Below are 26086 nucleotides of genomic sequence, written 5' to 3' on the forward strand. Positions count from 1 at the left end.
ACGGCCATCAAATTCAAAATGAACTTGTTTTTTTCTTAAAATGGTACGTTTACTCAGTTTAATCATTTGATGTTTTCTAGGTTCTATTGTGAATAATTTATGGGTTTATGAGATTTGCAAATCATTGCATTCTGTTTTATTTATGTTTGTTACACAGTGTCCCAACTTTTTTGGAATTGGGGTTGTAGATTTATTTTCTCTTGTTGCTTATTCAAATGGTAAAACCATGTCACTGTGTTGTACTGAGTGTGTGTGGCTCATCAGTGTTTTAGAGCGGCTCTTTTCACAGTAAATGACACTCCACATGATCTTCATCTCAGTCAGTGCTGTGAGTTTGAGTCACTTTTAGCGAGCGTTTAGAACACAACGCACTAGATTCAGTTTGTTTTACTTTTGTGAAAATCTCGGAGGTTTACAGCATTTCACCTGATTGGTAATGAGAAGTGAATTTTAAAAAAACTTTTGCCAAATAAATGGGTCTTCCTGTGGTTTTCTTCCAAAATAAAAGCCACACGGTCTAATGCATAAAAGTGAATTAAGCCAAGTATTACTATTGTATTACTATTTGTACCCCCAAGTAAAAATGTATTAAGTATTGTTCAGTGCAATAGTAATATTACAAAAAAAAAAGTTTGTTTTAATATATTGTCTTATTTAAAAAAAAAAAAAAGAGGACATTTATAGCACTTGTTACATTACCCTGGCATTAAATTACAAAAACACTAGTAAACACTGCTGTGAGGGGGTGATGGTACATTTGACATTTTTTTTCTCTTCTGACTACCGTAATCAATCTCCCTTTTTTTCCCCCTTCTTCTTCTCTCCTCCCTCCTCCTCTCTTGGAAAGTCATGGAAAGGAAATGATTTTTTTTTCCTTTCACTGTTCGAGTAAATGGTAATGCAAAAAGGATATTTGCTCTGGTCTTCCATATACCTCTATAAAGGTTTACACTGCTATAGTTTACTTGAACCCAGAAATGGATGAATATGCCTGAACACCATCCATTAAAGTTGACGTATACTGTAGCATGATCGAAGTGATGTGCAAGTCTTAAAATGTGTTGGAAATGTCTTGAATGTGGCATTAAAAAGTATTCATTTGAAATGCTGATACCTGTTGAGGATGTTAGTCACCCCATCTTATCCATAACTTTATTCATGAACTTTAAACTATGAGTGGATGAGTTTTTGCTAAGAATGAGATGAGTTGCTGTTGCATGCAGTATGCATTTGATTCCACATCCATGTTTGAGGAATTAACTTGAATGAGGTTGATTGGGAAATTGGGTATAAAAATTAAACAGCACTTTGGTTGGAAGAAACATGGGTTGTTGATTTTCAGTTGGCACTATGGGATTGGAGAAACAAGGTGCTGCAGGATACACTTTTTTTTTTTCTTGTTTAAAATGGCTTTCTTTGCAGTTCCTATTATTGCTGTTTATTATATTCTACTGTGTTGTTTTGTAGGGCACTCTCGCAGACTATGTCTCGGTCACCTCCCCCATGATTCCACCACTGGTGGTCAACTGTGTGAATGAAATTGAGCAGAGAGGCCTACATGAGGTCAGTTAGTTTTGGTGATTTTTTTTTTAGACTAGTGCATTAATCAGCTTGTTTGCTAATTAGCTTGGTTGTCTCTATGGTCCCATACCAGACTGGTCTGTACCGTCTGTCTGGTGCTGACCGTGTGGTGAAGGAGCTGAAGGAGAAGTTTCTGCGTGGAAAGACTTTTCCTCTACTAAGTAAGGTGGAGGATATCCATGCTATTACTGGCCTCCTCAAGGACTTCCTGAGAAACCTTAAAGAGCCACTGCTCACCTTCCGCCTCAACAGAACTTTTATGGAGGCAGCAGGTGAGTCTGAACTGAAACTAAAAATAAGGCCATAATTTCTGGACACAGCAGTAGCTTGCTCTAAGGCACAGGATTTTCAATGAGGGTTCATTATTTAGCTATAAATCGTTTTGTACTGAAGAGTTTTAGTTGAATAGTTCTTAGTAAAATTCAAATTGAATCCAAGAATTTGTCTGGAGCAATCCAAGTTTAGGCTTAATTTGTTTCCAAGTTCCTGTCCTAGCTGAATGCAGTGACAGCTGTATGTTCTCTTTTTCATCATGAAATTTAATTTAGGCTGGTTCTTGCCATGTTTGTGTAATCATGTTTTTTTCCCCCAGAGTTAGCTGATGATGACAATTCCATTGCACTGATGTATCAAACCATCAGTGACCTGCCTCAGCCAAACAGGGACACTCTGGCCTTCCTGATCATCCATCTGCAGAGGTAGGCAACACAGTGGGATTTCATTTCCTCAGTTCAGCAGCTTCCCCTTGGTTTTTATTTTTAATCAGTGTCTGCTTGAATATGCTCGATCTAAGGCTGAGGGCTGTTTCAAACAAATGTGCAATTTCCTTTCAACAAACACTCAATTGTAAAAAGCCAGATCAAACTTAATGTGATCTAATTTGCTTCATCCGGTCACACTGTACTCATGGTTCGTACGGTCATGAAAAATCTAGAAAAGTCATGGAATTTTAAAATGGCAATTTCCAGACCTGGAGAAGTTTTGGGAAAATACATAAACTTAACGTTTTGGAAAAGTAATGGAAATTTGATTCACAAATACCTGTAGATTCGAATATACGTTTAATTGTTTATGACCGCTCTTACGTGACTCCTGATGAGCAGCACCATCAATTTTGTGGAAGGGCATACCACTTCCAGGTGTCCCCTGGGCATACGTGTGATCTATAGTGTATCCATTGTAACTTGTACAGGCCTGGCAACAGCGACATTTCAGAATTTGTAAGAAGAACTTCAGGGCCAGATGGACTGCCCTGAATACTAGCTAGTTGATGTTCTGATCTAATGCTGTATTCTCAGAATTACACATTTCTTGCCCTCCATGATGACTATATTTCTGATGGGGCACTGCTCCTAAGTGAATCCTGTTGTTAAAGTCTTGCATCACTAGTAAACTAAAGCCTGTGACACTCTCTCTGAGAGAATGATGCTTCCATTTACAGTTTTTGGGGTCCAGTCGTATGATTGTTGAGGCCAAAAGTTTACATGCACACCTAGGCTAAAGACATTCAAGCTAAATTTTTCACAGCTCCACACATTTCATTTTATCATACACTTCCTGTGTTAAGTCAATTAGGGTACTACTTTATTTCCATAAAGTAATTTCAAAATAGCTAAAAAGATTCGTTTCAGCTTTTATTTACTACATGACATTTTTAGTGGGTCACACGTTTACATACATTTTGTTAATATTTGGTAGCGTTGCCTTTTAATTGCTTGACTTGAATCAAACACTTTGGGTAGCCTTCCACATGCTTCTCAATACTTCTCAATGCCAAACTTTTTGCCCATTCCTCCTGACAGAAGTGACAGAAGTGGTGTAACTCAGTCAGGTTTGTGGGCCTCCTTGCTCGGACACGTTTTTTTCAGTTCAGTCAACAAATTTTTGTTGGGATTTAGGTCAGGACTTTCTTATGGCCACTCCAAAACTTTCATTTTGTTGTCTTTAAGCCATTTTGTTATAACTTTGGAAGTATGCTTAGGATCACTGTCATGCTGGAAGACTGATCAAGTTTTAACTTTGTGGTTGATGTGTCGAGGTGTTGCTTCAGGATTTCTAGATAATCATCCTTCCTCATGATGTCATCTATTTTAAGTGTACCAGCTGAAAAGTACTTTGTGCGACTGTGAAAATATAAATATTTATTCGCTCTGGTGCGAGTGACCTGTTCGAAGTTGTATAATACAATCGGAATAAAAACTACGGGAAGTCCAAAATACATCTACACCGTGCAACAGTTACTTTCACACTGCTTTTCATCACCTCGGTTAACCAAACAAGTGTGTAAATACTGCAGAGAAGCCATTATGATGACAAGAGTAACTCTGTACCTCATCTGCTTCCCTCAACTTCCCGATCTCACAAACCGCCATCTTTTATTGATCCCGCAAAATGACCTGAACCTGCGACTGTGACCTGCTCGTGTAGATACAGCGGCGTCGGGCGGAGTAAATTAATAATAATGCTACAAGCTGGGTTTAATTCAAACTTCTTTATTAAATTTCTCACCAGTTATAATCAAGAGTAGCAACTGTTCAGTCTGTAAACATACAGTATGCCGCCGCTCTCTACACTTTCTTCACCAACTCTAATACACAGCGCATTCACTTCATTTAAACTCAGGGTTGCCAGATATCCTTAGAAAATTCAACTCCATTTCCATGTTTTGATTTAAACCCCCCAAAAATGCAATATTTCAGTGGACATGGCAACACCGGAGGAACCGATCTAAAAGGAACAACTGATAAACTAATAAAATGTAAAGACAGAAAATGTGCTTAGTTATAAATAAATAATTAAATATGAAAAATATGAATTATAATAAATTCATAAAATATAAATAAAATGATAAATGAAATAATGTGTAATTACTATGGGTTACATTTAATATCAATTTGAATATCTTAGTTAACTTTTTCATTAGAAGGCTATTAATTTCCTAATATGGATCATGTTTGTGTTGGTCTACTTTTAATTAGGACTCTTTATTGTTTAAGATATTTAAAAATAAATATTTTATGCTTGTTTATTTATCAATTAACCAACAGTATTCCTCATTGCTATTGTTTTAATTCAGTTAACAGTGACCATGAGCAGAGAGCTTACATTTAATTGTTTGACAGTCTTCCTGATTAAAGTTTAAATAAAAAGGATTGGTATCTGGATCAGTATCAGCTGTAAAAATCCTGATCGGAGCGTCAGTAATGAACACCATTAAACTAAAGCGCTTTGCATCTGACGGGTAAATGAACTCACCCAATCACATCCTATATGAGATTATTCAGATATCTACACAATATACACAGAGCGGTTCGAGAACTGACTCCAGCCCAGAACCATGACAGTGGAAAATGTCTAATAGTGTAGCTTTAAATATATTTAAGAGGAGCAGACTTCAAACACTGAACATTGATGTTTATTGTATTTGTTTACAAGGTGAACAGGTTAACGGTTGCTTTTTGCACAGAGTCTGTAAAATCAACTGAAAATATTACATTTAGTTTATCAGAAGGTAAATTAATGTGTCATGGCTCACACTATGTTCCTAAATTCTGTCATAATTCACCAGCTCAAGTTTTCTCATGCCTACTTCTGTGTTATATTGTGGCACATTAATGTTACCATCTCTAAAAAAAAAAAAAAAAAAAAAAAAAACAACAAAAAAAAATTAACCATGCTCCTAAATGTTTATTAGGAGCACAAGTGCTCCTAAAAGAATTGTTAGCGTAGAGCCCTGTAGTTTATTCTATAGTTTAAATTGTGCTCGTTTATCCGGGTTCCATGTCGCTCAGAGTCTCGCACCGGTCGTGTACGCGGATCTCACCGTCACAAACTCACCAGTCCTGGTCATTAGCCAGCGGTAATTGAGTAATACTATTTAGATGGCTGCCCCATGCTTGGCCTTTTCTAAAAAGTACCTTGTTTAGTTCCCTTAGATAGTAACACTTAATTATAGTAACGTTATTTCTAGCCAGAGAAAATGTACAGAGATAGAGCAATAATATCAGAGTTACAATTAGCTTTATATAATCATGCCATAGTTTCCTATTTACACTTAAATAGGAAAATATTACAATAATCAGAGGTTTAGACTTCATCCTATTAGGCTTGGTCCATCAACTTTGTTGTCCTAAACGGGAATTCCATATCGAGCCTGTACACACTGAGTACACTTAAAGCCAAGTCGTTAGCCTGGACTCTAAAATCTCAGTTGGTGTGCCCCAATGCTCCACCTAAACCTGGATTTTAGCCCGTACTAACCTGCTCGCAGATTTGCGGTAACAAGGACTTAACGTAATCTACTAGAGACAATCATTTCAGAAGAAGTCAGAATTTAACCAAGTCTAATAATTTATTTAACCATTTATTTATGAACACATCCAAATCCAATAATACTATTAATAAGAAGAAAAAAGAATTACATTCAGCATTACATTACAATCTAATTCAAAACATAATAATACAACATAAAGTCAAAACTTGTATACCTGATAAAGAGAAACTACACACAGTGATGGTGTGGGAGATCTGTCTACAGATTCCCTGAATCTTTGGCCAGCTCTCCCCTAAATGCCCAGATGCTCTGTGGTACACCAAATGGTGGTGTTTGTGATTATAATTTGATGTCTGTGGAAGGATGTACCTTATTTACATACAGGGGGTAAGAGTGAGGGACCCTGGGAGGGTATGCCTTTAACAACATGATATTTTTATTTGAACTTCTGTTGAGGGAATGAGGTCATATTTTCCAGACGCACTGAGACCTTTTGTATGATAGCAAACATGTATAGTCAACATCTTATTCACATCAAAACATGTTCATGCATATAGACCTTGGGTGTGTTTAAGGTGATCTCGACAGAGAGAGAGAGAAGGGTGTGAGGAGAGAGGAGGAAGGAAACAATGCAGTGAGGATCTCCTAGTCTCCACTCAGCATGATGTGCTAATTCAGATGGAGACGCTAATTCTGTGAGAGAGATCGAGTGTTTGTTCTCGAAGTAGTCCTTTGTCCTCACAGAGCAGTTCTCTCTAGGTTCAGACATCTCGGTACCAGCCTTACAAGATGGTGTTCTTTAAAATAAAAGCCTCATCACCTTTTTCCTTCATACATAGTGCTGATCATTATGGCCAAACAGTTTAATTTTTTAGCTTTTAATTTGTTTTATCTGACCAGAAAACACTCCTCCAAAAGGCTAGATCTTATTCATTCTGATGATCACCTGGAAACTTCATTTGCAACTGAAAAGTACTTTGTACTTTGTAATGCTGAACTTTTGCTTCTCTATTGCCATCTCTGTATGAAACATAAAATTGCAAGTTATTTGTGGAGTTGTGGTTGTTGTTTTTTGTTTGTTTGTTTTTTTAAAAATAAATATACATGGGCTATGCTTCGGCACTGTTCCTCTGCGCAGTCTTTGGGCCTCTTTTTTTCTGAAATCTCTTGAAAAAGTCGTGGGTGTTTTTTACATTTACGGTTGCTATTTTCCCCAATGCATTGACACTGTCTACTCACAGCCTCACAATATCAGTGCTGTAGTGTATTTCGCCCTTCCACAATTATTACAAGTTATAACAACAACAAAAAAACATTAATATGTTTCTATTGTCATGCCCTTTTTCATCTCTCCAACTATATTCTGCTCACAGGTGCTCAGAGATGAGTGGATAGTGCCTGTCCTCCCCATCAGCTTTGACGTTTGATTTCTTTTTATTAAAGAAATTCTGTATTTGATTTTCAAACTGCAAGTGGTTTCAGTTTAATGTTTCAGCCTCATTTATTGAGTTTGTTTACACAGAGGTCGTAACAGACTATAATAATTTTAGGCTTGTTTTTGAAGCTGCAGTTGCGTATTTGTTTCGCGAGAGTTGGCAACACTGAGGTATTCGTATGTGTTGTATATTAACTCCAATACTTGAAACGGAGGTGGCAGCGAATACGGTTTTCTTTGAGTAAAGGTGAGCTGCTCTCTCTCATAGCTAGCAGAAAATAAGTGCAATTTACCACACTGACCATAGCAAAACAAGCAAACAAAAACAGGAAACTTGATGCCTAGCTGAATCAAGTGAACAAGTGCGCTAATGTTAGCTAGCTACCTATTGAGCCACTGAAATGTCTTACCTGTTAAACAGGAGGGGGGGGAGCAATCTCTGCCATTCAGTCCCTTCAGATCTGAGTTTTCACCACCTCTCAAAAGCCATGCCGATATTTATTCTCATTTTATCACAGGCTCTGTAGCTTTCCCTTTTTGACTGCAGACTCTCCCAGTTTGAGGTTTCTTGGTTTTGACAGTAGGCATTTCCCCAGATGTCAATGATTGTGTTTAGAACTATCCAGATTAAAAGCAGCCATCTAGATGACCAGTTTAAATTCTAAGCAACTGATTTAAGAACAAGCTACAAACACTCCACCATCCTCGGCCCCCACTTGCGATATAGTAGGCGGGTCTCCTTTCTGTTTACAGACGTGATGTGACCACGCAAAGATGAATGACCAACTGACATCTCCCATGAAATCCGACCTGAGCTCAATTTATAAATCATTATTATTATAAGTTTACATTTGTGATCGGTTATGATTTTATTTTTATTTTATTTATTTATTTTTAAATAAATAATTATTTATTATTCACATTTTTTTTCTTAGAGTTGCCCAAAGCCTTGATACTAAGATGGATGTGACTAATCTGGCTCGTGTGTTTGGACCCACCATTGTGGGTCATGGTGTACCTGATCCAGACCCAATGACCATTCTGCAGGACACAAAGCGACAGCCTAGGGTAAAGCCAGGAAATGAACTGTTCTAATGTGTTCATGCATAATACAATGAAAAGCAATACTAAGCCTACTAGTAATGTCATTATTATTGATGTCATAGTTCCATCGGTTCAGAACGATCGACTTATGACAATTTTTAAAAGTTTTCATTTGTCCTTGTTTAAATAAATAAATAAAAACAAACCTTGTAAACGTTTGTTTGTGTTTCAGGTTGTTGAACGCTTGCTGAGCTTGCCTACAGAGTACTGGAGCCAGTTCATGATGGTGGAGCAGGACCAAGCTCACACTGGTCACATGATTATTGAGAACACCAATGTTTATTCCACTCCAGACCAAAAAGGTGAATTTTCAGACAAATTTGCAAACCTCGACATGAGCCTCAGACTTGAAATAGAACTTGGTGGTGCTGTGGTTGTTTTTGCCTGTAAAAGAAAACAGAAAAAAAAGAACTCTAATAATTAAGTATGGGTCACACCAGATTTTTCCCCTACTGTTTTCTTCATGTTGCTTGAAGCACTGCTGCAGAGGTAGCTAGCTGTTTTCACTGGATTCCCAGTTCTACCTGTACATGCCTTTTGCACCACTGTGATTAATTTTTGAGGTGAATATCCAGTGTGACCCCTGCTTTTGATTGACCTTAGCACAATTGTTGTCCTTGGTTGCAGTGAGTATGTTTGGCCCCCTCACCACTCCAGAGCAGCAAATGAGCAAGACTTCGTCTTCTAGTTCTCTGTCTCAGCGTATGAGAAATGCTACGCTGGGTGTTATCACTCCTAAGTAAGTGTTACTTGGCCAGCAGTCATTCATTTGCTGTATTTACATGTTAAAAATGTCTTTTTACATATTGCTCGAGTTAAGGAGAGGCTGATAATCATGCTTTTACTGCTTTTTTTTAGGTTTGGCAGCAAGAGCAAGTCTGCTGTCAGCTTCAGTCGCCAGGGGAACTTCTTTGCCTCTCCTCTGCTAAAGTAGTCAGCAAAAGTCCAGGGCACCTAGAGCTACCCCTGACTAATTTTTCAGGACGTAGATGCTGTACTCTGTACAATTAATCTATATCTGTCTATCTGTGTTGATGTGTAGAAATACCAATGTTTTAAACATATTTGTTTTTATATTTTCATCAGTTTTTTTAATTTTATTTTATTTTTTTTTACATGTTTTGAACTGATTACTCATTCAACTAAATGGATTGCCAAATATGATCTACTACCATTTGCTTCAGAAGTCCAAACAAAGTGTGTGGGGGTGTGGGAGTTCTTTATCAAGAAACCCCAAATTGATCGCATAATTTGGATTTCATAATCATATTTGTACATATTATGAGATTTGCCTAACTCAATACATTGTACTTTCCTATGCAAACGTCTGCTCCATTTTGTGGGGGGTTTTTTTGTTTTGTTTTTTTTTAATCAAATGTGTTAAGCAAGAGATTGTGCCTAACAAAATGAGACCATGTGAAGCAGTGTTTCCTCTACTCAGTATGCTATTTGGTCATTCCATGGTTATTTACCTGTGTCTAAAAAATGTATGCTGTATGTTATGCTGACTCATTATTGGATTGTATGAAAATAGCTAATTGGAAATAACTAATTGTCTTTATTCAGTGACTTTCTTTCTTTCCCACCCTTCCAAGTACCATTATTTTTCTGTTATGGCTATACCTGAGAGCGCATTGTCTTGCTCTTTTCCTGTCTCTTTTAATTAAACCATTTTCATCCACAGTAGCTTATAAATATTTCCTTTCCACGTTCAATCAGTGTGGTTAATTTTTGTTGTTCTGCACAATAGCAAAGGATCATAATAGGCCTAGCTTAAAATGTTATTTATCTTGATCATGGTTGCTTCCCAAAATGGTTCCATAACAGCAAAATTTAGTTTAGAACTGTAGTTAGAGTATATGATTTGTAAGCAGAGGTAATGTTATATTCTGACCATTCTGGGATTTGACAGTTGTAATACTATAGGTAGGTATATATGTATAGTGTATACTATATACAGTGAGGGAAAAGAAGTATTGAATGTGTTACATTTTTTTTTCAGTAAATATATTTCCAATGAGGTTATTCACATGAAAGTTTCACCCGACATCAGTATTAACTCAAACAATCCACAAATATAAAGAATTCACAACATTAAAGACCATAAATGAAGTTATGTGTAATAAAGGAATGACACAGGAAAAAGTATTGAACACACTAACTGAAATTTATTTAATACTTAGTGGAGAAGCTTTTTTCAGGTGTGATTTTGGCCCGTTCTTCTAAACATATCGTCTTTAAATCTTGCTCAGTTGGATTCGAGTCAGGTGATTGGCTGGGCCAGTCTAACACCTTGATTTATTTTCTCTGAAACCAATTGAGAGTTTCCTTTGCTGTATGCTTTGGATCGTTAATAAGTCTTTTTATTTGAAGAGACTGAAAACAGCAAAATAAAACAATGCAAACATCCCCTTCCTATAAACAAACAAATATACATTATTTTCAAATACATTCTGGATATTTTGAACATGTTTTAAATCATAAGTCTAAATGTCCAGTAATTAACCAAGTAAGAACGTTCAGAGTTCACGTGTGGAGAGCAATAACATGCAGTTGTTAGAAACTACTTTTGAGTGGTTGATCTCTGATGATTGTGTCATTTTAATTAATATACAGTGACAAATGACAGTTAAAATTAAATATTATTTTTGTTTGATATTGACAGCTGTTGGGATTATTTATGGGTACAATCTTTTTTCTTTTTTACTTTACTGTACTGAAGGCTTAATTGGTAGCCTAATGTATACTAATGTATATCTGCTTGATCACTGTAACAGTTAAACAAAGTGCAAAATATAAATCTATACACTACATGACACAAATGTTGTATTATTTGACCTTTTTATTACATTTTGTTCCTGAAATCCACCCTTCTGCTGGGATCAGGATAATTCTGATTCTTTTCTGATAACAGATATCCCAATCCTACTAAAATGTTTTGAACAAGACATACTGAAGGTTTGATCCAGATTAAAAGCAAAATTTGATTACATGATCTAATCTGATTCAGAATCCTTTTTTTCTTTTGAACAACCCATTTTCAAGATTAGATCCAATCCAATAGATAAAATCCGATATACAACCTTATGATCTAATTTAGATTAGATCAATCAGTTGGCTTCAGTTAGGAATGAGGAAAACCTTTTGTACAATGTAGTTAACATGGTCAATATCACAAATTTGCTAATATTTAAACAGGAGTCTATAAATGGTGCAGAATTTTGACTATTAAACATTCAAGAGATTAAACATTTACTTTCTTTGTTTGATATATTTCAAAAATCTAAAACCTTATGTTTATTTCCAAGTTGAAATGAAAAAAATTTCGTCTTAGACTTTTGGACCCCACTGTATGTATAAATGCAAGCACATTATTTATATTTCAAATATCAGGTAATCTGAGAATACAGCAAACCTTACATGCTACTTAGACAATTATCAGAGCGCTCGTCCTCAAATTAAATTGATGCTGGTCAGCAATCATTTCTGTGGCAAAGCCCAGAGACCACATTCCCCAACCAATGTAATTTTGATATATTTACATATACAATAAATGTCGATGTAAATGAGGAAATGAAAGCTGAAATTCTGATCTATTGTCTCGTTCAGTCATTTGATCTCAAAACCAAATGTATAGCGAAAACAATAAAATTGGCCTTGCTGTTCCAATACTTTTGTAGGAGACTGTATATGGACAACAATAGAAGGAAGACGGGAATCCTGAGACTCCAGATTTTAACCCTTTGAGAACCTAGGTCCTGAATTGAAAGGGATAACCCACATACACATCTTTTGTTAAAACTGTTTCACATTTGTGTATGTTTAGTCTGAAAACATCACATATTGCATAAGCATTTTTGCACATTTTCATTTAATTCTGGAGTAGACTAATGTAATTTACAGTAGATAATCCATAGCCCACTTTCTAAGAAAAATTGTACATAAAAGTCTAGGCCTTTATTAACAGCAATTTCTATTAGAAAATTAGTAATCTATTAGAAACTGTTGCCACTGAAAACTGCTTCATTTTGTTGTATATAAAATATACATGAAATAAACACGAGGGAGACCTAGTATGAGTAATATGTAATTTTATTCAGAATTCACTGGGCTGGTGGACTGTAAGAACGGATGTTCACCTAAGACACACACACAGATAAGCAAGGTGCAGGGGGATAACAATACATGTATTTGATTAAGTGCGGCAGGCCTCAGAGCGTAGGTGGAGTACGTCTGCATGCAGGCAGAAGGTCAACTAAGAGACACACACACACACACACAGAGGCCTGGTGTGTATGCAGAAAACAGAAATTATTCTGTCTCATATTCTGTTTCATGGAAAAAACTATTATAGGGTAATGTAGATGCAAGCACTATAAAAAAAGAAATGTAGAACAAACATAAAACTTACTCATAATGTAGAGATGGTGTGTTTGAAATGTGGAGAATCCTTTCTCGACTCACCCTGGGGCTTCTCACTCGTCACAACAGATCACTAAGACAGAGCTTTGAAATAACAGGCGTCTGCAGTGCCTTTCTCCTACACGGCCTATCTGTTGCCTTAGAGCGTGAAGTCCCACGGGAGAGATTACAGACGTACGGGTCTTAGCCCAGTCCTGCCGGGGTCGCCAAATGTTGCCTATTACCCAAAGACAATTAATATTTAATATAGAAACAGATACTCACATATATTAACCAGTTTGAAGGACAAAGAAGACACCGGGCCCGTGAGTGAGGAGAGGCAAGGGTCATCCTGGGTCATCCTGACCCTAAGAAAACTGTATAAATAGAAGAGCTTCAGCTCTGGTTTTTTGGATCACCCTTGGGACGTCTCAACTGTGTGATCTCATGCAACAATAAATTTGGACCCTTGCCTCTCCTCACTCACGGGCCCGGTGTCTTCTTTGTCCTTCAAACTGGTTAATATATGTGAGTATCTGTTTCTATGTTAAATATTAATTGTCTTTGGGTAATAGGCAAAATTTGATGCAACAATTTTCCTACACAGAATACATCAAAATAATATGTAATACAACGGTTCAAAGCACACAAAGAATATCCCAGGGCGATCGGTCACATGGTTAAATCTGCGGTCATGTCCTTTTTAAATGATCCAGAAGAGAAATGTCCCGAGACTACAATACAAGGCCAAACAGGTTACTCCCTGATGTATTAACCAAACTTTAATGGAATTAATTATTGATTAAATGAAATAAATACAGCCGTTTACTCAAGGACACTATTTGTCATAAATTGGACACTAGCAAATTATCATCCTGAACATTGGCAGACATTATTTTTGCCTGATTGGTTGTTTGTATGGTTTGCTCATGGACCACATACAGATTTATATGGGTCACATTATCGTGCAGTATCAGGCATACCCCTCAGAGCGTACCCCCAGGTACTGTATGCTCTCACTAAAGAGTCCTGACCACTCCCTGCCCCCCAAAGTCTTCAGTGATGGAACAGTTTTCATAAAACTGATCATGTGTTTTTTCATGTTATATGGTGTGTAATAACCATTCCACATGTCAGCCTGGTGTGGCGTGCTCACTGAATATTTTACCCAAGAACCTGAAGATAATTGGTTCCAAAGTTCAAGGATTTTCAAAGGGCACATATATTTGGAGGGGTAAGCACAGCACATGAAGTCCTTGTCTTCGTTGGACTGACTGGAGCCATGCAAACAAAGTGCTGACAGGTAAGCATAAAATCTTTGAATAAATGGTTATGGAGAACAAATCAACATTAGAGAACTGCTTTTAAATGGAAAACTTACCAAGGGCAAGTGAATGGATAAAGTAGCGGTTTGATAATCCAGTATAGTTTTAGTTATAGATTGTCTGATTTGCCCACATTTCGATTTTAATAATTGTCCAAACTGCTTGTTCGAACATTTTTGTTCCCTAAACCGTTTTACGCAGTACGGTGTTGGAGGAACAGCTTATAGTCACTCGCAAACTTCCAGGATAAGAGAGTGTCATGGAGAGAAGGGTCTGGTAGTAATAATCCACAGACATAACTATCCGTGTTTCACTTTTCTGACTTCAGCTGCAGTAGAGAATGACCTTGATAGTTAAAGTAGAGGTCAGGTGTTCTGTACTTAAATGAGTTGGGATGTTAAACTGTGTAAAGCTGAGTCATTCCTGACCATATGGAACTGCGCAAAATCATATTTCGCAGTTTGCACAGATTCTTATAGGACAATGTGTTTTCAGCTTATGTTCAGAAATGTTTCACAAATCCTTCAGCAGACTCGAGAAAAACACCTCATAATGCTCCACTCCGGAGTCCAGAGGGCGGAGACGGGTCTAAGGTCGCTCGCAGCAGTTCATATAGCTGTAAAACAGTAGTGGTTTTATTATTCCTGGCCATAGATTAAAACCGTTTCCCCTTTCCGAGCCCACTGTGTGATCAGGATCAACCACTAACGGTCTACAGTACTACAGGAGGATTTACCTGCCGAATACTAGAACTTCTCCGGTTTTAGAACAGACGCGATAGTCCACCCAGACCGCCCCATCAGTGATCCGTCCAGGAACATCAACAATGCGCTGTATTACAGAGATTAGCTCTGTGTTTGTTGTACATTATTACCCGGAAGTCATTTTAAATCATGGTTAAACAGAGGCGTGCCGATCGGCGCATGCGCTGTGAACGTCGTCTCCAACAGACTCAATTTCTTACTGCATTGTCTTGTGCGCATGCGCATGTACTCGTGCTGTACATTATCATCAGTGACACATCTGTGTAGAAATTTCACTCAATGACTGGGAAACATACGGAGCCCCTAAGGGGACATGGTGATGAAATGAAAATTTATATTTAGAAAATATATTTCAACGCATTCCCCTGAGAAACTTTGCGTTCGCTTGCAATACTTTTGCGTCCTCGCGTCGTTGAGTTAATACAAACAGCACTTCCGGTGTTTCGGAAAATTCCGTTCCCTTCAGTTCCTGGTTCCCCTTCAGCGCGCATGTGCGGAATTATGACGTTTTCTGCTGTTGAAGTGCTAGTGTATGCTTTAATATCGCGCGTGTTACTTATAGCGTTAAGCATATAGGCGTTATAGCGTTCTGTAAGTCATAATGAGAAACTTTCTCGTAATAATGAATTACATCTCATAATAATGAGAAACTTTCTCGTGATAATGAATTAATCCACGCATGCGCATTAAAGCAAGCATGTGCGTTGTAAATGCAGAACGACTGATCTGTTTTCAAAATACAACATGAACACCAGCTCCAGACTGAGATTCACTTAGTTGTCGTTCACATTTTGCTCTGTTAGGAAATTGGCTAATTCTCTTCGACTTATGTGCTTTATAACGCATATTGTGAGCACTGAACGCCAAACAAACACTCAAGTGAACAGTGAGACAAAATGGTGCCCTGTTTGAACCGCAGCGCGAGCTAATTATGTGCATGGTTTACCTTAACCTTGGAACCCAATCAACCGTGCAGAGCCAACCGTTATAAACCCCGTTCACACCCGTATTAACACCGCCCCAAATCTAATCAACCGTTATAAACCCCGTTCACACCCGTATTAACACCGCCCCAAATCTAATCAACCGTTATAAACCCCGTTCACACCCGTATTAACACCGCCCCAAATCTAATCAACCCTTATAAACCCCGTTCACACCCGTATTAACACCACCCCAAATCTAATCAACCGTTATAAACCCTGTTCACACCCGTATTAACACCGCCCCAAATCTACACAGCATGAACAGAAAACAGGGAAAATCTACACATCACCAGACATCCAGAAATTACCATGGGTTTACTGTAACTATGGTTTATAACTTCTACAGTTATATTGTTTATAATTATGAGAACGTTTATCATTATTATGACTTAGAATCATTTTTTTTGCTCAACTGTGGCGGAAACAGGCTTCCATAAAATTATGCAAATAATTGCAAGAGAACTCCAAAAAAACCAAAAAGCATTGAAATAGGAATTTTCCTCCAATCTCATATTTGTTCCATCACCATGTCCCCTTAGGAGCTCCATCGGAATCCTTTGTACTGTCTGGCATACAAATCAGTTTTCTGAGATTAAAACCAGGTGCTCCAGAGTTTGGAAATCATGGCTGAGAGAAAAAGCAGCACCAGTCCCAGCCTCCATTCAAAGGGGGGTACTGGGGAGCTCGCTAAACAGGTCCAGAGGAAATTCAGCCGTGCACAGGAGAAGGTAAGATTCATATTATACAATTTATCAGTAGTGCTGTTGCTAACACTATCTTTAGTTAACCTTTAATTACTTAAGCACAGTGTTTTGATGGTTAAGCATTTGTATTATACCATACACAATTTCCCAGAGCAGTTCCATTTTTCCATATGGAATAAAAAGGAATAAAAGGCAGTACACTGGTGCCAGTATAATGTTCTCGGCAGCATTTATCTTCATGCAGTAGTACAGCCAATGTCCACATTCTTTTAAACTTATCTTTTGTAAACATTGCTCTTTATCATAAACATCATAAATCATATTACAATGAAACCACTTCCCATAATTACGCATTACTGTATAAGAGCCCTCTTAGAGCCACAGAAACCATTCCATACAATTACAGACACGTTTATTTAACTTTGCTAAAATGTTTGATCGCTACTCTTGCAGGTTTTACAGAAGTTTGGTAAATCTGAAGAGACAAGAGATGCACAGTTTGAAATATTTGTGCAAAATCTCCAAGATCAGCAGGTACTCAATAAAATAAAAAAAAACAGCACAAACATAAGACTTGATTTAGAAGAAATAGTCAGGTCCATAAGTATTTGGACAGTGACATGATTTTTGTTATTTTGCCTCTCTACACCACTACAATGGATTTGAAATGAAGCAATCAAGATGTGACTGAAGTGCAGACTTTCAGATTTTATTCAAGGGGTGTAACAAAAATATTGCATTACCTGTTTAGGAATTACAGCCATACAGATTCCCTCCATTTTCACAGGCTCAAAAGTAATTGGGCAAACTAATGTAATCATAAATATTAGGAGTATTTTTAATACTTGGATGAAAATAACTTAGTCAATGACTGCCTGAGGTCTGGCACCCATGGACATCAAATTCTGAGTTTCCTCACTTGAGATACTTTGCCAGGCCTTTACTGCAGCTGCCTTCGGTTTGTGCATCTTTCTGTCTTCAGTTTTCTCTTCAGTAAGAGAAAAGCATGCTCAATTGGGTTGAGGTCATCAGACTTTTTAATTTAACATTTAATTTCTTTGCCTTAAGAAGCTCTTGGGTTGCTTTCACTGTCTGTATTGGGTCATTATCAATCTGTACTGTGAAGCACCGTCCTTCCAGTTTTGCAGCATTTGACTGAATCTGAGTAGAAAGTACAGCTCTACACACTACAGAAGTCATCCTGCTACTTCAGCAGTCACATCATCAATAAACACCATTGACTCAGTTCCATTGGCAGTCATACATGCTCATGGATTTTTAATCTGGCCTTTCTGTTCTTGAGTGTTAACAGTGATCTGCATCTTGAGGTGAACTGTCTGTATTTACATTCATGAAGGTATCTCTTGATTGTAGACTTTGACAATGATATTCCTAATTCTTACAGAGTGTTTTTGACTTGGTGAGATGTTGTGAAGGGGTTTTTCTTCAACAAAGAATAATCCATTCGTCCACTTGGTTTTCTGTGATCTTCCAGGCCTTTTGATGTTGCTGAGCTTTCCAGTGTATTCCATTTTAAAGGGCCCGAGCACAGATGGTGCGAGGCCTTATTGGACTACTTCTTCTTCTTCTTCTTCATCTTCAACTTCATCATCATCATGGGCCTAAACATACCCGAAAACTCATGAAATTTTGCGCACGCATCAGAACCTGTGAAAATTTACATCTGATAGGGGTTCCAGAATTGTGTGTTAAAGTTGCTCTATAGCGCCACCTGCAAAATTTCATCAATGTGCGCTAAGTTTCAGCTACATGTACGAAATTTGGTACATGTGTAAGATACCAATACGTGCAAAACGTCTCTTGAACCCATTCCCTAAACTCAACAGGACGTCAGCCATTTTGATATTTCTCTTAAATTTTTGCTCTGTTTTTGCCATTTCCATCAATTGTCTAATTACTTTTGAGCCTGTGAAAATGGAGGGACTCTATAAAAAAACAAAACAAAAAAGTCTGTAATTCCTAAACTGTTATTGCAGTATTTTTGTTAAACAATTGAATTAAAGCTGAAAGTCTACACTTCAATCACATCTTAATTGCTTAATTTCAAATCTATTGTGGTGGTGAACAGAGGTAAAAATTACTGGATGAGTAATGGATTTTTATTACTGTTTTTATTTATTTAATTATTGTTTTTACAGAGTGATGGACACAGAATATACAAGGATCTTAAGGCATACCTAAATGCTGTCAGAGGTTTGTTGGATTAGCATAGATTTCTTTTAAGATGTTTGGTTAAGCAACTATTTAAAATTATATGTACATTGTCATGCATTCTATTAAAGTAAGGTAATGTGTTTTGAAAATTAACCAAAATAAATAATTTATCTTATTGTAATTAATCATTTAATTCTGTTATTTAAATCAAAAGGATCTTCATAACATCTTTGTTAGTGTTGAAACACCCATGACACGTAAATAATTAATGGACATGGAATGGAATCCTCATGGGTATAAAGAAAATATAATGTATGTTCCACAGTGATGCGAGATGCATCCAGTCGTCTTTTTCAGTCTCTGTTCGATGTTTATGAGCCTGACTGGGAAGGGGGAGAGGACCTTGGGGCTGTTGTAGAGGTGATCCTCATGCAAATTCTTTGAAACAGAATATGTAACTCTTACCCTTCCAACAAGAGTCATATATGCATCTCATGTACCTTTCTCCAAAAAGGGGGAAGACCTGCTATGGAATGATTATGAGGCAAAACTGCGAGACCAGGCATTGCTCACAATAGAATCTTACATGAGCCAGTTCCCAGATATAAGGGTAAGTGTGTGTGTGTGTGTGTGTGTGTGTGTGTGTATGTGTGTGTGTGTGTGTGTATATGTGTATATATGTGTATGTATGTATGTGTGTAATAAATATATATATATATATATATATATATATATATATATATATATTATATTATATTATATTTGTGTATTACACACAGACACACATAGTATATGTACGTGTGTGTGTATATATGTCATGTGAAAAAGTAAGTACACCCCATGGAAAATGTTGGGGTTTTTGAGATATATGGACAAGCAAACATTTGCTCCTCTTTGAAACAGTGCCTATTAATAACACTGATACACTCTATCAATTGATGCATAAATTGACATTTTGTGCTAACTTTCACAATTTAAATGAACAAGAAACAGATCAGTCAGATGGAAAAAGTAAGTACACCCCTACATTTATCACACCTTCAAATCCATAAAATTAGAATTAGGTGTTCAAAATTGGGTGCCAGTGATTAAAACCTGCTTAGGGAGTGCAGCTGGAACCGGTCTTATTTATACCCCTCTCATATCTAGTGTCTGGTTTTCCCTTTGTTATTGAGGTCTGTGGCGTCATCATGCCAAGATCTAGAATTCTGTAAGGCCTTCAGAAAAAAGGTTGTGGATGCCGACGAGTCTGTCAAGGGATTTAAAAAGATCTCCAAATGATTTGAAATGCATCATTCCACTGTAAGGAAAATAATCTACAAATGGTGCAGATTTCAAATGACTGCCAATTTGTCCAGTGCTGGCCGTCCCAGCAAATACAGCCCAAGTGCAGACTGTCTGATGCAAAAAGAAGTCTCCAAGAACCCCAAAATTTCATCACAGGATCTGCTAGTAAGTTGATGTCAGAGTACATGTGTCCTACAATCAGAAAGAGATTGCACAAATTTGACCTGCATGGGCGACATACCAGGAAAAAGCCTTCGCAAGACTACAGTTTGCCAGTGTGCTTATGCACAGACCAGGCTTTTTGGAATAATGTTCTCTGGACAGATGAATTGAAGAAAGTTGTTGTTTGCCCACAGTAACAGCAGACATGTTTGGCGCAGACCAAAGACCGAAGTTCAGGAGAAACACCTCATACCAACTGTGAAGCACGGTGGTGGAAATGTTATGGTTTGCGGTTGCTTCGCTCCTTCAGGGATTGGACAGCTTGAATTCATTGATTCAATGAATTCTGCATCATATCAAAGAGTGCTTGATGATAATGTGAGGTCATCTGTCCAAACATTGAAGTGGAACCAAAAGTGGACTTTTCAACAGGATAGTGATCCTAAGCACACGAGCAAATTCACAAAAGAATGGTTCAAAAATAAGAAATGGATGGTTATGGAATGGCCTAGTCAAACTCTGGATTTGAATCCCATTGAAAGGTTGTGGGGGGATGTGAAACGGGCAGTACATGCAAAAAACCCTCAAACATCTTGCAACTAAAAGAATATTGCATGGAAGAGTGGTCAAAATTTCCAGCAAGCCTGGTGGCCAATTATGCAAAACGCCTACAAGAAGTTATTTTTGCTAAAGGGGGCAATACTAGCGTCTGAGGCCAAGGGTGTATTTATTTTTTTCCACAAAAGAATATCACATCTATTGATATTTCTGTTGAATAAATGATTAACAAAGATAATTTTCATTAATAGGCACTGTTTCAAAGATGATCAAATGTTTACTTGTCCAAATATGTCAAAAAAGCCAACAATTTCCAATGGGGTGTACTTATTTTTTTCACATGACTGTACATCCAACAGTCTATATTTAACTTTCCAATGTCTTTTCAACTTCCATGCCAATGGTCAATGTACATTTTGTGTGCCTCAGGAAAGAGTTGCCAAACGAGGCAGAAAACTTGTGGACTACGATTCTACTCGTCATCACCTTGAGTCACTACAGAATGCCAAAAAGAGAGATGACATCAAGATAGACAAGGTTCATTAAGAGTTCATTATTGGGAAACACCACCGGCAATAATTTAAAAAAAACAAAAACAAAAACACACACAGAATGATTGTTCACAATCTTGAACAATGGTTCAATGGTTCAATGGGTGTGTGAAACTAATTATCAAAAACATGTTGACATATATAAACAATGTGGCCATCATACCGCAATCAATTCTAAGAAGGTGGAGACTAATGTACACATACAGCTCTAACTCATGATTGCTTTCATGGTTTCACACAAAACTAAGACTCATACAGGACTAGTAAGTATTGGCACGAGGCCAATTCTTTTGTTTACGCTATACACTGTATTTTTCAGGTGATCAAAAATACTGGAACACGTGACACATGTTTCTTGTTGCTCAGATGTGCTTTGTTAGACTAATTGTTTAATAGCTCTAAATGTCTACTCTTGGTTTGAGCCCTGCGTTTTGCCTGTAAAGACTGCATTTGTTGTTAAAAAGGTTAAACAACATGAAGACCATAGAGCTGTCTTGTCAAAAAGCAAGCCATTTTGAAGCTGAGAAAATAGGGGAAATTGATCCGAGCCATTGCACAAGTATTGGGCATAGCAATACAATTGTGGAATGTTGTGAAAAAGAGACACCACTGGTGTTCTAACATCCAGATATCAAACAGGTTGGCCAAGAAAAACAGCAGCAGTTGATGACAAAAAGCAAAAGTCTGAGACAAAGAGCAAAAATCATCAACAACCTCCACAGGCAGGGGTGAAGGTATTAAGATCCACCATTTAAAGAAGACTTTGAAAGCAGAGAGAGACCATACCACAAGATACAAACCATTCATCAGCAGTAAGACCCGGAAGGCCAGATTGGAATTTACAATTCCCGGGGGCAAAAATAGAAAAGTTTTAGACTGGCCAAATCAGTCACCAGACCTTCACCCAATTGAGCATACATTTCACTTCCTGTGGAGACTGAAGGGAAGACCCCTCAAAAACACGCCTGGCAAAGCATCACAAAAGAGGAACGCAACAGTTTGGTGATGTCAGTGGGTTGCCGGCTTAATGCAGTTCTTGCAAGCAAGGGATATGCAACCAAATACTAAGTGTAATTTACTTTAAGACTGTTCCAATACTTTTGCCCATCTAAATATTGGGTAGGCTGGAGCCAAAAGTGACATTCTAAGTTGTTTACCGCCTCTAGATGTAAATATTCGGAAATGTAAGCTGAAATTCTGATTTATTGTCTCACATTCATCTTTTAGCTTGGTTTAATTTATAAAGCACATTTAAAAACAGAAGTTGAACCCAAAGTGCTGTACAAGTAGTATAAAACTAGATTTATAAACCAACATTTAACAATACCAAATACTGGTGGACAAATGGAGATTCTACACCCTCAGACTGAATTAAAAAATAAAGAATAAAAGTGGGTCTTCAAAGAAGATTTGAACATAGCAATAGAGGGGGAAGATCTATTATGAAAACGGAGACTATTCCAGAGCCTGGGTGCAGCTACTGAGAAAACCCGGTCATGTTTGGAGTTAAAAGGTGAACGAGGGACTAAAAGGAGTAGTTCACTCCAAGATCGATGAGCTCTTGAGGCAGTATACAGGGTAAGGAGATCACATGTACCCAGGAGCATGTCCATGCAACGCTTTAAAAACGAATAGTAAAATTTTTAAATCACTGTGGAAACTGATGACAACCAGTGTAAAGAAGCGAGGACAGGAATAATGTGTTCATGCTTTCTGGTGCCAGTCAATAATCTAGCTGCCGTATTTTGCACAAAAAATCTTTTGATCCCAACCCAAAATGTTTTCAGTGTATAGCAAAAACAAAAGAATTGGCCTTGTTCTAATATTTTCAGAGGGGACACTATCAAAAATGTTGAGGCTGGCATGTGAAGACCATGTTGTTTGTAAATCAAGTAGGCAGAGCTTGATTTACTAGCTGTAACAAGCTGTAACTGGGATCCACACAAACCTTGAAAGGCATCTTCAGGCCAATCTGTTGAGGAGGTTTGCAAAGTTGGGGGTATGTAATGTTGACAGGGCACGGAGTTCGAATAGCTGTTTCTCAGGAACCAAAATCTGATTGAGCTGAGATGTGGTGTGCTGAACTGTTCTGCTAATCTGTAACTGGATTTGAATTTTTATTGGGTTGCTTCAAAAACATGACCACCTTCAGCCAAATGGCTTTCACAACATTTCATACAATTTCAGAAAATTCATACTTACTTAAGCTTTGTGATTAATCCTAACAACCTGATTTTCAAGTAGGCTGTTAATAAAGTTATTGAAGTTGTTATTTTTCATATTTTTTATGTGTGTTAATAAAATCCTGGAATTGATCTTTTTTTAATTATTTTTATTTATTTATTTATTTTCTTACAGGCTGAGGAAGAGATGAAAATGACCAAAATCATCTTTGAGGACATGAACAGGGAGCTGAAAGAGGAGCTGCCTATTCTCTATGATAGGTGAGATGTGACACCACCAATAGTCATACTTATGGATTTATTTATTTTTTTTAAATGTCATTTTTTATAGAAAATAATGTGTGTATAAATCTTTATAAACAACAGTTCCACTGTAATTCCTTTCTCACAGTCGCATTGGATGCTATGTATCAGTCTTCCAAGCTATCTCAAACTTGAGAGATATCTTCTATAAGGAAATGTCTCAGGTAAGTTGTTTTTACCAGCAAGTTCTTTGTTCAAATTTTCACATTATTTAACCACTGTGGGAATACAATATTTATTTATTTATTTATTTATTTATTTATTTATTTTTAAACTGTTTCTTCTAGAATAACAAGGATTTACAGAATATCATGGTGACTCTAAAAGCCCAGCATCCTGACAAGAGCTTTGTGGTTAAGAACTTCTGTCGGTGTGTTGATTTCTGTTCTGAACCATACCCAAAAATTGTCATGCTGTATATTAGAATTATTTTAGCTGCTTCTACATTTTCATATAGCATGTCAGGGTACATTTCAGAAGTGAATTTAAGTGCTAGTATGTGAATTGTTACATTTCCTGAGGTGTATCATACAAATTTCTTATTTATTTTTGACAGCGGAACATTGAAGAGGAGGTCCCTAAAAGATGCATTGTCTCCCAGATCACTGAGAATCAGCTTCTCTGAGCGCTACATGAGTTACAGTTCTCGAGGTACTCTGAGGTAAAGGGAAATTATATGTGTTTTATTTTAAGGCAAATATCTTATTTTTCTTTGTTGGTGAATGACTCTATTTTAGGTTGATTGGTAATCATGCAGTCTAGCATATGTGATTGGGCCCTTATTAAACTTCAAGTAATTTATTAAAATTAAAATTAAAACCTATTTATATTTAATCTTTTTTTTTTTTTTTTTTTGCTGCTGTTGCAGGAGAGAACATAGTTCCAGTTTTAGGTCTGACAAGGGCCCATATGAGCCTTACAGCACAGAGGTCCTGGTTAGCCCCACTAGACCAAAGCCCCCGAAGAACACCAATTGTGGGGTTAGGGACACAGACAAAAGTTCCACAAGTGAGGACAATCAGGAACTAGAGAGTATACCTTCCACTACACCTGCACCTGTAGTAGATGTCACACAAGCTTCTGGAAGTGTTCACAGCACTACAAACAAAGATGCAAAACAAGAGAATGAAGGTACTGAAACAAAAGAAAGGGAACCACTGCCAGCCTCAGAGCATGATCGAAAAAGGATGGGTTTAGATCTCAAAGGTGACTCATCTCCAGAGACTGGTGATGAGAACAAGCTGGATTTGAATATAAATCATTCTGCAGGAGGTAATACTAAGGTCTTATCAATCACTGAAGATCCTGAAGAGCAGAGCACCCATCCTGAGGAGATAAATGAACCTGGCTCTGGAATGGAAAATGGAATAGCCACTAATTGCAAAGCAAATATAGAGGGACCTGAAGTCTCTTGCAAGGTAGGTATATAAGCTAGCAAATTCTTAAATGCCTTTCTATGTCCTGATAGAAAAATAGCTCGTCTTTCCTCTTTATAATGTTTGTGTTGTTTCTCTGATTTTAAGGAAAATGCCATAAATGATCAAATACTAGATGAAATTAAGGAGAAAATATTCTGAAACAGAGGACTGTCTTCTATGTATAAAAATGGTCAGTAATTGAAGACAGAAAGAGTAAATAAAATTTTTCATTTTAGTTAGTATTCATTGTACAATAGTGTGCATGCTCACCATTCATTGTATTTATTTTTTTACATCTGTTGCCTCTCTTCATAGGGATCAACTGAATTTAAACCAAATACACTTCACCTATCTGGATATGATTACACTAACTCCACAATTGTCAACCAAATGAAACTACTACTACTACTATTGTTATTATTATTATTATTATTATTATTATTATTATTATTATAAGCAAGCAATTGTACAAAATGCCAATCAACCTGTTGATCAAGCTTAGACCTTTTATCCAATGTAATTACTCATCATGTAATCTTATCAACTTGAGACTGATTAGAATATTAACATATAAAAATTATTTTCCACATCTGTTTTATTGTCTTGTGATTTCATTTATAAAGTCAATTTGAGTGTTTGTTTATGGGCTTTGAGGTTCCTGTGCTAAATGTACTTGATTACAAATGTAATATTTACTTGGTGTGAACGGATAGAAGACTTATTATTCATTATTTAATAAATTTGAATGTGTCCATTGCATGTAGCATGATTGTTTTTTTATATATTGATTTAGCCTCTTTATAAATACAATATTTAATTACTTGTTTAACATAGTTACCCATTGTTAATATGTAGTTATTTTCTAAGGTTTCTAAG

The 26086-nt window shown here is 37.0% G+C and overlaps 2 protein-coding genes across 2 annotated transcripts in view; both read left to right on the top strand.

Annotated features, from left to right (window-relative positions):
• The window catches only part of racgap1 (Rac GTPase activating protein 1), a 32061-nt gene extending 21359 nt beyond the window's left edge, over positions 1 to 10702 (top strand). The window contains exons 11-17 of the mRNA XM_053643624.1: positions 1468 to 1563; positions 1655 to 1853; positions 2174 to 2279; positions 8225 to 8357; positions 8566 to 8695; positions 9021 to 9132; positions 9252 to 10702. Of these exons, the coding sequence (XP_053499599.1) occupies positions 1468 to 1563; positions 1655 to 1853; positions 2174 to 2279; positions 8225 to 8357; positions 8566 to 8695; positions 9021 to 9132; positions 9252 to 9327 (852 nt within the window). The 3' untranslated portion in view covers positions 9328 to 10702. The remainder of the gene's footprint in view (positions 1 to 1467; positions 1564 to 1654; positions 1854 to 2173; positions 2280 to 8224; positions 8358 to 8565; positions 8696 to 9020; positions 9133 to 9251) is intronic.
• A 3317-nt stretch (positions 10703 to 14019) lies between these two features.
• Positions 14020 to 25969, top strand: bin2a (bridging integrator 2a). Its single transcript, XM_053643545.1, has 14 exons — positions 14020 to 14097; positions 16409 to 16597; positions 17027 to 17107; positions 18733 to 18787; positions 19074 to 19168; positions 19263 to 19358; positions 21185 to 21292; positions 23665 to 23750; positions 23881 to 23956; positions 24080 to 24162; positions 24349 to 24453; positions 24661 to 25210; positions 25316 to 25400; positions 25526 to 25969. Exons 2-13 carry the CDS (start codon positions 16493 to 16495, stop codon positions 25367 to 25369), a joined length of 1494 nt encoding a protein of 497 aa, XP_053499520.1. The 5' UTR covers positions 14020 to 14097; positions 16409 to 16492; the 3' UTR covers positions 25370 to 25400; positions 25526 to 25969.
• The last annotated feature ends 117 nt before the right edge of the window (positions 25970 to 26086 follow it).

This window comes from Ictalurus furcatus, chromosome 15, assembly GCF_023375685.1.
Source record: "Ictalurus furcatus strain D&B chromosome 15, Billie_1.0, whole genome shotgun sequence".
NCBI classification, from domain to species: domain Eukaryota; kingdom Metazoa; phylum Chordata; class Actinopteri; order Siluriformes; family Ictaluridae; genus Ictalurus; species Ictalurus furcatus.